The 15,780-nt window shown below is 39.4% G+C and overlaps 1 protein-coding gene across 1 annotated transcript in view; it reads right to left on the bottom strand.

The window, feature by feature from the left end:
- Positions 1-11,520, bottom strand: part of ELP3 (elongator acetyltransferase complex subunit 3) — an 81,090-nt gene extending 69,570 nt beyond the window's left edge. Inside the window, exons 1-2 of the mRNA XM_075863802.1 lie at positions 10,967-11,520; positions 8,004-8,165 (exon numbers count right to left, since the gene is read on the bottom strand). Coding sequence (XP_075719917.1) covers positions 8,004-8,080 — 77 coding nt within the window. The 5' untranslated portion in view covers positions 8,081-8,165; positions 10,967-11,520. The remainder of the gene's footprint in view (positions 1-8,003; positions 8,166-10,966) is intronic.
- Positions 11,521-15,780: the final 4,260 nt, after the last annotated feature.

Here is a 15,780-nt window from a genome sequence, read left to right as displayed (position 1 = left end):
CTCCACACCATAACCACATAGTGACTGAATAATACCCCCATACTGTTACTGAATAATACCTCCACAACATAACCACATAGTGACTGAATAATACCACCATACTGTTACTGAATAATACCTCCACACCATAACCACATAGTGACTGAATAATACCCCCATACTGTTACTGAATAATACTACCACACCATAACCACATAGTGACTGAATAATACCCCCATACTGTTACTGAATAATACCACCACACCATAACCACATAGTGACTGAATAATACCCCCATACTGTTACTGAATAATACCGCCACACCATAACCACATAGTGACTGAATAATACCCTCATACAGTTACTGAATAATACCTCCACACCATAACCACATAGTGACTGAATAATACTACCACACCATAACCACAGTGACTGAATAATACCCCCATACTGTTACTGAATAATATCACCACATCATAACCACATAGTGACTGAATAATACCCCATACTGTTACTGAATAATACCCCCATACTGTTACTGAATAATACCGCCACACCATAACCACATAGTGACTGAATAATACACCCATACAGTTACTGAATAATACCCCCACACCATAACCACATAGTGACTGAATAATACCCCCATACAGTTACTGAATAATACCGCCACACCATAAACACATAGTGACTGAATAATACCCCCATACTGTTACTGAATAATACCTCCACACCATAACCACATAGTGACTGAATAATACCCCCATACTGTTACTGAATAATACTGCCACACCATAACCACATAGTGACTGAATAATACCACCATACTGTTACTGAATAATACCACCACACCATAACCACATAGTGACTGAATAATACCACCATACTGTTACTGAATAATACCACCACACCATAACCACATAGTGACTGAATAATACCCCCACACTGTTACTGAATAATAGCCCCACACCATAACCACATAGTGACTGAATAATACCCCCATACAGTTACTGAATAATACCGCCACACCATAAACACATAGTGACTGAATAATACCCCCATACTGTTACTGAATAATACTGCCACACCATAACCACATAGTGACTGAATAATACCACCATACTGTTACTGAATAATACCACCACACCATAACCACATAGTGACTGAATAATACCACCATACTGTTACTGAATAATACCGCCACACCATAACCACATAGTGACTGAATAATACCCCCTTACTGTTACTGAATAATACCTCCACACCATAACCACATAGTGACTGAATAATACCTCCATACTGTTACTAATAATACCTCCACACCATAACCACATAGTGACTGAATAATACCCCCACACTGTTACTGAATAATAGCCCCACACCATAACCACATAGTGACTGAATAATACCCCCATACAGTTACTGAATAATACCGCCACACCATAAACACATAGTGACTGAATAATACCCCCATACTGTTACTGAATAATACTGCCACACCATAACCACATAGTGACTGAATAATACCACCATACTGTTACTGAATAATACCACCACACCATAACCACATAGTGACTGAATAATACCACCATACTGTTACTGAATAATACCGCCACACCATAACCACATAGTGACTGAATAATACCCCCTTACTGTTACTGAATAATACCTCCACACCATAACCACATAGTGACTGAATAATACCTCCATACTGTTACTAATAATACCTCCACACCATAACCACATAGTGACTGACTAATACCCCCATACTGTTACTGAATAATACCTCCACACCATAACCACATAGTGACTGAATAATACCACCATACTGTTACTGAATAATACCTCCACACCATAACAACATAGTGACTGAATAATACCCCCATACTGTTACTGAATAATACTGCCACACCATAACCACATAGTGACTGAATAATACCACCATACTGTTACTGAATAATAGCCCCACACCATAACCATATAGTGACTGAATAATACCCCCATACAGTTACTGAATAATACCGCCACACCATAACCATATAGTGACTGAATAATACCCCCATACAGTTACAGAATAATACCGCCACACATGACCACATAGTGACTGAATAATACCTCCATACTGTTACTGAATAATACCACCACACCATAACCACATAGTGACTGAATACCACCATACTGTTACTGAATAATACCCCCATACCATAACCACATAGTGACTGAATAATACCACCATACTGTTACTGAATAATACTGCCACACCATAACCACATAGTGACTGAATAATACCACCATACTGTTACTGAATAATACCCTCACACCATAACCACATAGTGACTGAATAATACCCCCATACTGTTACTGAATAATACCTCCACACCATAACCACATAGTGACTGAATAATACCACCATACTGTTACTGAATAATACCCTCACACCATAACCACATAGTGACTGAATAATACCTCCATACAGTTACTGAATAATACCGCCACACCATAACCACATAGTGACTGAATAATACCACCATACTGTTACTGAATAATACCGCCACACCATAACCACATAGTGACTGAATAATACCCCCATACTGTTACTGAATAATACCTCCACACCATAACCACATAGTGACTGAATAATACCCCCATACTGTTACTGAATAATACCCCCACACCATAACCACATAGTGACTGAATAATACCACCATACCGTTACTGAATAATACTGCCACACCATAACCACATAGTGACTGAATAATACCCCCATACTGTTACTGAATAATACCACCACACCATAACCACAGTGACTGAATAATACCCCCATACTGTTACTGAATAATACCACCACACCATAACCACAGTGACTGAATAATACCCTCATACAGTTACTGAATAATACCGCCACACCATAACCACATAGTGACTAATACCCCATACTGTTACTGAATAATACCCCCACACCATAACCACATAGTGACTGAATAATACCCCCATACTGTTACTGAATAATACCTCCACACCATAACCACATAGTGACTGAATAATACCACCATACAGTTACTGAATAATACTGCCACACCATAACCACATAGTGACTGAATAATACCCCCATACTGTTACTGAATAATACCTCCACACCATAACCACATAGTGACTGAATAAGACCCCCATACTGTGACTGAATAATACCACCACACCATAACCACAGTGACTGAATAATACCCTCATACAGTTACTGAATAATACCGCCAGACCATAACCACATGGTGACTGAATAATACCACCATACTGTTACTGAATAATACCCCCATACTGTTACTGAATAATACATCCACACAATAACCACATAGTGACTGAATAATACCACCATACTGTTACTGAATAATACCGCCACACCATAACCACATAGTGACTGAATAATACCCACATACTGCTACTGAATAATACCACCATACTGTTACTGAATAATACCTCCACACCATAACCACATAGTGACTGAATAATACCACCATACAGTTACTGAATACTACCGCCACACCATAACCACATAGTGACTGAATAATACCCCCATACTGTTACTGAATAATACTACCACACCATAACCACATAGTGACTGAATAATACCCCCATACTGTTACTGAATAATACCACCACACCATAACCACATAGTGACTGAATAATACCACCACACCATAACCACATAGTGACTGAATAATACCACCACACCATAACCACATAGTGACTGAATAATACCGCCACACCATAACCACATAGTGACTGAATAATACCCCCATACTGTTACTGAATAATACCTCCACACCATAACCACATAGTGACTGAATAATACCCCCATACTGTTACTGAATAATACCTCCACAACATAACCACATAGTGACTGAATAATACCACCATACTGTTACTGAATAATACCTCCACACCATAACCACATAGTGACTGAATAATACCCCCATACTGTTACTGAATAATACTACCACACCATAACCACATAGTGACTGAATAATACCCCCATACTGTTACTGAATAATACCACCACACCATAACCACATAGTGACTGAATAATACCCCCATACTGTTACTGAATAAAACCGCCACACCATAACCACATAGTGACTGAATAATACCCCCATACTGTTACTGAATAATACCTCCACACCATAACCACATAGTGACTGAATAATACTACCACACCATAACCACAGTGACTGAATAATACCCCCATACTGTTACTGAATAATATCACCACATCATAACCACATAGTGACTGAATAATACCCCATACTGTTACTGAATAATACCCCCATACTGTTACTGAATAATACCGCCACACCATAACCACATAGTGACTGAATAATACACCCATACAGTTACTGAATAATACCCCCACACCATAACCACATAGTGACTGAATAATACCCCCATACAGTTACTGAATAATACCGCCACACCATAAACACATAGTGACTGAATAATACCCCCATACTGTTACTGAATAATACCTCCACACCATAACCACATAGTGACTGAATAATACCCCCATACTGTTACTGAATAATACTGCCACACCATAACCACATAGTGACTGAATAATACCACCATACTGTTACTGAATAATACCACCACACCATAACCACATAGTGACTGAATAATACCACCATACTGTTACTGAATAATACCACCACACCATAACCACATAGTGACTGAATAATACCCCCACACTGTTACTGAATAATAGCCCCACACCATAACCACATAGTGACTGAATAATACCCCCATACAGTTACTGAATAATACCGCCACACCATAAACACATAGTGACTGAATAATACCCCCATACTGTTACTGAATAATACTGCCACACCATAACCACATAGTGACTGAATAATACCACCATACTGTTACTGAATAATACCACCACACCATAACCACATAGTGACTGAATAATACCACCATACTGTTACTGAATAATACCGCCACACCATAACCACATAGTGACTGAATAATACCCCCTTACTGTTACTGAATAATACCTCCACACCATAACCACATAGTGACTGAATAATACCTCCATACTGTTACTAATAATACCTCCACACCATAACCACATAGTGACTGACTAATACCCCCATACTGTTACTGAATAATACCTCCACACCATAACCACATAGTGACTGAATAATACCACCATACTGTTACTGAATAATACCTCCACACCATAACAACATAGTGACTGAATAATACCCCCATACTGTTACTGAATAATACTGCCACACCATAACCACATAGTGACTGAATAATACCACCATACTGTTACTGAATAATAGCCCCACACCATAACCATATAGTGACTGAATAATACCCCCATACAGTTACTGAATAATACCGCCACACCATAACCATATAGTGACTGAATAATACCCCCATACAGTTACAGAATAATACCGCCACACCATGACCACATAGTGACTGAATAATACCTCCATACTGTTACTGAATAATACCACCACACCATAACCACATAGTGACTGAATACCACCATACTGTTACTGAATAATACCCCCATACCATAACCACATAGTGACTGAATAATACCACCATACTGTTACTGAATAATACTGCCACACCATAACCACATAGTGACTGAATAATACCACCATACTGTTACTGAATAATACCCTCACACCATAACCACATAGTGACTGAATAATACCCCCATACTGTTACTGAATAATACCTCCACACCATAACCACATAGTGACTGAATAATACCACCATACTGTTACTGAATAATACCCTCACACCATAACCACATAGTGACTGAATAATACCTCCATACAGTTACTGAATAATACCGCCACACCATAACCACATAGTGACTGAATAATACCACCATACTGTTACTGAATAATACCGCCACACCATAACCACATAGTGACTGAATAATACCCCCATACTGTTACTGAATAATACCTCCACACCATAACCACATAGTGACTGAATAATACCCCCATACTGTTACTGAATAATACCCCCACACCATAACCACATAGTGACTGAATAATACCACCATACCGTTACTGAATAATACTGCCACACCATAACCACATAGTGACTGAATAATACCCCCATACTGTTACTGAATAATACCACCACACCATAACCACAGTGACTGAATAATACCCCCATACTGTTACTGAATAATACCACCACACCATAACCACATAGTGACTAATACCCCATACTGTTACTGAATAATACCCCCACACCATAACCACATAGTGACTGAATAATACCCCCATACTGTTACTGAATAATACCTCCACACCATAACCACATAGTGACTGAATAATACCACCATACAGTTACTGAATAATACTGCCACACCATAACCACATAGTGACTGAATAATACCCCCATACTGTTACTGAATAATACCTCCACACCATAACCACATAGTGACTGAATAAGACCCCCATACTGTGACTGAATAATACCACCACACCATAACCACAGTGACTGAATAATACCCTCATACAGTTACTGAATAATACCGCCAGACCATAACCACATGGTGACTGAATAATACCACCATACTGTTACTGAATAATACCCCCATACTGTTACTGAATAATACATCCACACAATAACCACATAGTGACTGAATAATACCACCATACTGTTACTGAATAATACCGCCACACCATAACCACATAGTGACTGAATAATACCCACATACTGCTACTGAATAATACCACCATACTGTTACTGAATAATACCTCCACACCATAACCACATAGTGACTGAATAATACCACCATACTGTTACTGAATAATACCCCCACACCATAACCACATAGTGACTGAATAATACCTCCATACTGTTACTGAATAATACCTCCACACCATAACCACATAGTGACTGAATAATACCCCCATACTGTTACTGAATAATACTGCCACACCATAACCACATAGTGACTGACTAATACCCCCATACTGTTACTGAATAATACCCCCATACTACTACTGAATAATACCACCACACCATAACCACATAGTGACTGAATAATACCACCATACTGTTACTGAATAATACCGCCACACCATAGCCACATAGTGACTGAATAATACCCCCATAATTCTACTGAATAATACCTCCACACCATAACCACATAGTAACTGAATAATACCACCATACTGTTACTGAATAATACTGCCACACCATACCCACATAGTGACTGAATAATACCCAACCATAACCACAGTGACTGAATAATACCACCATACTGTTACTGAATAATACCGCCACACCATAACCACATAGTGACTGAATAATACCCCCATACTGTTACTGAATAATACCTCCACACCATAACCACATAGTGACTTAACAATACGCCCATACAACTACTTAATACCTCGATACTGAATAATACTGCCACACCATGATCTCATATTACCAACACATAGTGACTGAATAATACCAACACACAGTTACTACATAAAACACACTATGCAAATATTACCACCATACTAAGACATATTAGTGATTTCAGTACAGTTACATACAGTGACTCACAGGTGACATCTTCTCTGGCTGGTGTAATTCACAAATTTGCTGCACACAGATGGTAATAATGTCCCCTTAGTGCCCCACACAGTAATAGTACCCTCTTTAGTACCACACACAGCAATAGCACCCCTTCCAAATAGTAGTAGTGCCCCCTTTGTGCTCCCTACACTTGGAGGCCAGGTGCTAGCGACACCACTGGTGGGACCCCTTCCTCTGCAGGATCTCCTTGTGGCACCCCCTGCTATCGCAATCTCTACACTAATGTATGTGACTAAATATTAGTACAAATATTTACTAAGTTACTCAACTTTTATTGTACAGTCTTACTTAAAAAAAAAAAAATAATTACAATTAAAAGCAGAAAACACAATGACAATATATGTAATTCACTAAAATAGGCCGATCATTACAGATCACCTAGACACATGACTTACCGGTTAGTATCTCTGGCTACATCCTCAAATACACTCTGCACTCCAATCTCCAGCCTTGTGCAGCCATAAGACAACATGTCACTCAGATGCCGCTTCAGGCAGTAATCCGGCCTGGTCTCAATGGTAATCCCCACACATTTTGTGTTACTTCTTTCAGAATATCTGAGGAGGAATAAAGAAAGGACACAAGAAAATGAAATACATGAATGGCGAGTATACAGTAAAGATAAACCCTGTCAGGTAGACTCAAAGCCCCCTACTAACCCCCATGTCAACCACCAATAAAAAACATTGTTATCCCCTTTTCCTTAACCTGGCAGCCAGATAATTAGATTATTATTCAATAGGGATTCTAAAGGATAAGTATAATACTGCCCACTATGTACAAGAACATAACTACTATAATACTGCCCACTATGTACAAGAACGTAACTACTACAATACTGTCCCCTATATACAAGAATATAACTACTATAATACTGCCCCCTATATACAAGAATATAACTACTATAATACTGCCCCCTATGTACAATAATATAACTACTATAATACTGCCCCCTATATACAATAATATAACTACTATAATACTGCTCCCTATGTACAAGAATGGAACTACTATAATACTGCCTCTATATACAAGAATATAACTACTATAATACTGCCCCTATATACAAGAATATAACTACTATAATACTGCCCTCTATATACAAGAATATAAATACTATAATACTGCCCCTATATACAAGAATATAACTACTATAATACTGCTCCTATATACAAGAATATAACTACTGTAATACTGCCCCTGTATACAAGAATATAACTACTATAATACTGCCTCCTATATACAAGAATATATCTAGTATAATACTGCCCCCTATATACAAGAATATAACTACTATAAGGCTATGTTCACACAGAGTATTTTGGGGGAGGAATATCTGCCTCAAAATTCCGTTTGGAACTTTGAGGCAGATTTTCCTCTCCCTGCACGCCGATTTTCGCGCCGTTTTTCACCCGCGGCCATTGAGCGCCGCGGGCATAAAACAGAGCGAAATACGCTTTCTCTGCCTCCCATTGAAGTCAATGGGAGATCAGAGGCGGAAGCGCCCGAAGATAGGGCATGTCGCTTCTTTTTCCCGCAAGGCAGTTTTACTGCTCGCGGGAAAAAGACGCCGACGCCTCCCATTGAAATCAATGGGAGGCGTTCTCGGGCCGTTTTTGCCGAGTTTTGCGACGCGGTTTCCGCGTCAAAAAACTCGGCAAAATACTCAGTGTGAACATATCCTTATACTGCCTCTATATACAAGAATATAACTACTATAATACTGCCCCTATATACAAGAATATAACTACTATGATACTGCCCCTATATACAAGACTATAACTACTATAATACTGCCCCTATATACAAGAATATAACTACTATAATACTGCCATCCTATATACAATATAACTACTATAATACTGCTCCCTATGTACAATAATATAACTACTATAATATACAATAATATAACTACTATAATACTGCTCCTATATACAAGAATATAACTACTATAATACGGCTCCTATATACAAGAATATAACTACTATAATACTGCTCCCTATGTACAAGAATATAACTACTATAATACTATCCCCTATATACAAGAATATAACTACTATAATACTGCTCCTATATACAAGAGTATAACTACTATAATACTGCTCTCTATATACAAGAATATAACTACTATAATACTGCTCCCTATGTACAAGAATATAACTACTATAATACTATCCCCTATATACAAGAATATAACTACTATAATACTGCTCCCTATATACAAGAATATAACTACTATAATACTGCTCCCTATATACAAGAATATAACTACTATAATACTGCTCCCTATGTACAAGAATATAACTACTATAATATTTCCCCTATATACAAGAATATAACTACTATAATACTGCCCCTATATACAAGAATATAGTTACTATAATACTGCCTCCATATACAAGAATATAACTACTATAATACTGCCCCTATATACAAGAATATAACTACTATAATACTGCTCCCTATATACAAGAATATAACTACTATAATACTGCCCCCTATGTACAAGAATATAACTACTATAATACTGCCCCTATATACAAGAATATAACTACTATAATACTGCACCTATATACAAGAATATAACTACTATAATACTGCTCCTATATACAAGAATATAACTACTATAATACTGCCCCTATATACAAGAATATAACTACTATAATATTGCCCGCTATATACAAGAATATAACTACTATAATACTGCCCCTATATACAATAATATAACTACTATAATACTGCCCCTATATACAAGACTATAACTACTATAATACTGCACCTATATACAAGAATATAACTACTATAATACTGCCCCTATATACAAGAATATAACTACTATAATACTGCCCCCTATACACAAGAATATAACTACTATAATACTGCCCCCTATACACAAGAATATAACTACTATAATACTGCTCCCTATATACAAGAATATAACTACTATACTACTGCCCCTATATACAGGAATATAACTACTATAATACTGCCCCTATATACAGGAATATAACTACTATAATACTGCCCCTATATACAAGAATATAACTACTATAATACTGCCCTATATACAAGAATATAACTACTATAATACTGCCCCCTATATACAAGAATATAACTACTATAATACTGCCCCTATATACAAGAATATAACTACTATAATACTGCTCCTATATACAAGAATATAACTACTATAATACTGCTTCCTATATACAAGAATATAACTACTATAATACTGCCCTATATACAAGAATATAACTACTATAATACTGCCCCTATATACAAGAATATAACTACTATAATACTGCTCCCTATGTACAAGATACACATCACTGAGTAAAAACCCTCCTTGGTCAGATACCTTTGCAGCAGAGTTTTTCTTTCCTGCAGTGGTTACCATGTATTGATATTCTGTCTTTTCAGCTTTGCTGCTTTCAGTAATCACAGACATCGTGTAAATTTTCATTTGATCATTTACAAAAGACAGTAATGAAAATCCCCGCTATTCCCTTCATGTTGTCAGAAAGCAGTGCCCTGTGTCCCTTCATCTCACTTTCCTCCTCTTTTTACTTTAGTCATTTATGAAAAATATTGAGCAAATTAAAAACATTGAACATCTACAACATCCATATCGGACATAGAGGGTGGGTGAGTTTATGACATCTTTATTGTGCTGCTAGACGCCGAGATAAGGCAGTATAGTAACCCTATACACTACACATATGAGGCTCTGTATGCAGCTCTCCTGCCACTCCCTGGTCATTGGTGGAGGGCTGTATTCCATTACTTCCTGGAGACCGTAATCTATTAGATATATCTGTCCATGGTATCCCATTCATTGCAGCTGCCATAAAGCAACCACACTGCTGTATAATCGCGATGCTGTTCTGTGTAGCATGACTTGTATACATTCTCTTTTAAGCAACTTAAAGGGATCATTTAAGGCAAAAAACGTTACGGTGCTTCACCTAGTTCAGGCTCTTTCATTGTAGTTTTAACTAAAATCGTGGAAAAACAGCACTGGGTGAATGCACCCTAATAAAAAAAAAAAACGAAACAAGTGGAATCCCCGCCTGTCAGACATTTATGGCATAGATAGTATGGATATGCCATAAATGTTCAAGATGGAGCCCTTTGGAGCCAGTCTGACAATGTGTCCCACAGACCAGAAAAGGTTGTGCAGCCCTGGTCTATACAAAGAATCGAGGAAGGAAGTGTATGCCTCCAATATGGCCGCACACAGGGAAATATTTTAAATAAGATATTTTTTATTATTTTTCTTCTATGAACTGTAGTATAATTAATGAAACTAAAATGAAAATGGAGACATTTCCTTTAGCCGAGTCAGGCCCTGTTCACACCACGGTATAGACTTTCGTTATACTTTGGGAGGACTCTCGACATATACCGCCGACGGAAGGCTAAAACGTATGCCACTATATAGGCGATATATGTATACCGTGGGATACTTGAAGCACTGTTCCCGCGGAAGCTCCTGACCTTACCGTCCATATATGGACAGTGATGTCAGGCGCTCCAATGACAGAGTCCCTGGCCAGTGAATCTCAAGAGAACCCCCTGACGTCACTGTTCATATATGGACAGTGACGTTAGTAGCTGGAATCCCCGGACAGAAAGTTGGCAATAGTCTGGCCAGGGATTCCGCCCCTAGATAAGCCCCTGACGTCACTGTCCAAATATGGACAGTGATGTCGGGAGCTTCCTGACGTATATATTTAACGTATACCTGTGACGGATGCCATGCAGCCATTGCTTTGTATAGGAAGTGATTTCAGTCCCATACCAAATAGTTTTTTTTCTTTTTTCATAAGTGTCATGTGACCAGCTCACCATGAATAATACAGCTCTCCCTCCCCCTCTCTCAGCACGATGTCTCAGGCCCATGCACACGGCCGTGCCCGTAAATTACTGCCGGTTATTATGGGCACAGCTGGCCGCGGACAGCCACTCGCATTTTCGGCCCGTGCTCCCATACAAAGCATGCGAGCACGGCCCGTAAAAAGCAAAAGAACGGACATGTTCCATAATTTGCAGTACGCTTCTACGGCCCGGACAACTCCCCGCAAATATACGGGAAGGTGTCCATGGTTAATAGAAGAGAATGGGTCCGTAATTGAGGACAGTAAATACAGTCCACAACTACAGATGGTATTTACGGTCGTGTGATGGGGCCTCAGGCCCCATGCATACGACCGTAGAATTTGTCCGTAATTGCATTTGTAATTGCGGTCTACAATTACAAACCCATTCGCTTCTATGGACCGGGGAGTCCCTGTGACATCATTAATGACATCATGGGGTTCCCTGGCAACTGGTTTTGCAATAGGGAACACAGCGCTTAACATGAGAGATAAGTTCAGGAGTTTTTTTGTGACAGCGAACGGATTAGGCTTAGTTCACATCTGCGTCGGCGCTTTCCGTCAGGGGAACCCATGAACGGAATCCAAACTGGAATAAATGGAAACCATAGGTTTCCGTTTGCATCACCATTGATTTTAATGGTGACAGATCCGGTGAATATGGTTTCCGTTTGTCACCGTTGTGTATGGGTTCAGTCGGTTTGACTAAATTAATACCATAGCCGACTGCGCTATTCATTCCGTCCAACCATTTTCACCGGATCCGTCACCATTGAAATCAATGGTGATGCAAACAGAAACCTATAGTTTCCATTTGTTTCAGTTTGGATTCCGTTCATAGGTTCCCCTGATGGAAAGCTCAGACGTAACCCATGAACGTAGTCCCGACGCAGATGTGAACGAAGCCTTACTTCATTTTTCTTGTCACAGTACAGGATCGGGCTGTTTGAGTGATCCTTCCGATGGCGCTGCGTGTCTCTAACTTTCTGAAGCTGAGCAAATTTTTTTGGAGCAAGTAAAATATAAAAATGGAGTTCTTCTTTAAAATGTATTCTATATCGAAAGATCAAAAAAATATATGTAGATTGTACTATAAACATTTACCCCGGAGAACTGCCGACCTGTAAATGACATATAAAATAGTCCTAACATTTCTGCACGACTTGCGAAATCTCCGAGCGCCGTTACGACAGAACGCTCGGCTCCACGGTCGCTCGTGTGTGACAAATTAAAGTTTATCAAGCAGGGTCCAATTGTAAAATTTTATTTTCATCAATAACTAGTCCGGCAGCTTGAGCTCTTGGACAAATTGCTTGCTCTTAATAAAACTAATTATAAGGAGAAATGTTCTTAGATTTTGTTCAGACTCCCACACAAGAAGCCCATTTTCTGTCATTAGAAGAGGTCGATACTGCACTTTTCGATTTTTCCCCATCTAAAAGAAATAAGATCGTACACAATGTACATTTTGCTTGTGTAATTGACAAAGTTTAAAATAAATGGGAACCTCCCGACGGATCCGGACTAGATGAAAAACATTGGTTTAAAAATTCTGCACAGGAGTCACAATTTGGTGTCTCTCTTGTATCTCTAAAAGGACAAAAGACATGCGAGTGAGGCAAATGTGGATTTTATCTTGCATCTCGTTGAAGTATTTCTTCGTATTATTTATTTATAGCGCGAATACTTTCCAGAGAACTGTACATATTAAATAGAGACGAGTTTAAATACAGAACATAAAAAAAAACGCTAAAAACAAACATGTACAATAAACCCAAGCTCCATAAGGCCGGGTTCACACAGAGTTTTTTTTCAGGAGGAAAATCTGCCTCAATATTCCGTTTGGAATTTTGAGGCAGATTTTCGCTGTGTTTTTCACCCGCGGCCATTGAGCGCCGCGGGCTTAATGCAGCGAAATACGCTTTCTCTGCCTCCCATTGAGGTAAAGTTCTTGTTTCGACAAGGATCTTTGGAGTAGAAATCTATAAAATTCACAAAAGCTCCAAAGATATTTTAGAAAAATTGCTCCTTACGTCTTTCAGCTAATCTGCACTGAGTTCAGGGTTATGTGCAGTTACTAGAGTTCCTCCACTCCAAACACCTTACCCCATGCCTTTATGGATCTCGCGGTGTACACAATCATGCCAGAACAGGAAAGGACCAAACCCAATACGGTTACGACAAAGTTGTGAGCTACAGTTGTGTCTTTGTATACTATAGCCGTCACTGCCAATAAGGGGCCAAATCATAAAAAATTAGGATTCCCAGACTCCTCCATCAGACTGCCAGATAGTGAGCTGAGATTCCTCCGTGCTTTACACCACTCCAGTTACCACTTGGCATTGAGCATTGTATGCAGCGACCATGGAAACCAATTTCATGAAGCTCCTCCCACACAGTTCTGGTGCTGATGTCACTCCAGGAGCAGAGTAGTTCTTTGTATTGAGTGATACAATAGAGGATAGACTATTTTACCCGCCACGCCCTTCAGCAGTCTGTGGCCCTACTCTGAAATACATGGACTAGACGCTTCCACTTTACAATAACAGCACTTATAGGTAACAGAGTAGGAACGATCAGACAATAATAACACTTCGGCTGAGTTCACACGGGCGGATACGCTGCGTAAAACATGCAGCATATATGCCCTGTGGGCCGCAGGGAATTCCGGGCGAAAAAGGGCACCAAATTGTGGTGCAATTTATCTCCCGGAATTTCTGCTGCGGAAATCCTTCAATGAAGAAATAAAATAGATATACTCACCATGGCGACGCGCTCCTCCAACCCTCCTGCAACCCTGGGCTGAGGTTTCATCCCATGTGACAGCTGTGGTGCAGTTTTTCGCCCAGAATGTCCACTGTAGAAAACTGCAGCACTTTCCGGCTTGCTAGCAAGCCGGCCTCCTGGGATGACGCTTCATACCAGGAGACGACTGCAGCCTGTGATTGGCTGTAGCGGTGGTCACATGGGATGAAGAGTCATCCCAGGAGGCCGGCCCTCTGACGTCATCCAGGCCGACCTCCTGGGATGATGTCTCATCCCATGTGACCACCGCTACAGCCTGTGATTGGCTGCAGCAGTCACATGGGATGAAAGGTGATCACAGGAGGCCGCGCTGGAGGGAGGAATACAGACTCCTGAGTAAGTATAAGATTTTTTTTAGTTTTCCGGAGTTGCGGTTTTTGCGGCGGAATGGCTACGACCCTACCGTAAAAACCTCAACAACTGCTATTTGTTGCAGGATTTATCTCCCCACTGAATTCAATAGGGAAAACCCGCAACAAAATACAATTGA

The sequence above is a fragment of the Rhinoderma darwinii genome, chromosome 4 (assembly GCF_050947455.1).
Source record: "Rhinoderma darwinii isolate aRhiDar2 chromosome 4, aRhiDar2.hap1, whole genome shotgun sequence".
NCBI classification, from domain to species: Eukaryota; Metazoa; Chordata; class Amphibia; order Anura; family Rhinodermatidae; genus Rhinoderma; species Rhinoderma darwinii.
Note: the sequence above shows the minus strand (reverse complement) of the source record. Positions and strands in the feature narration are given on the sequence as shown.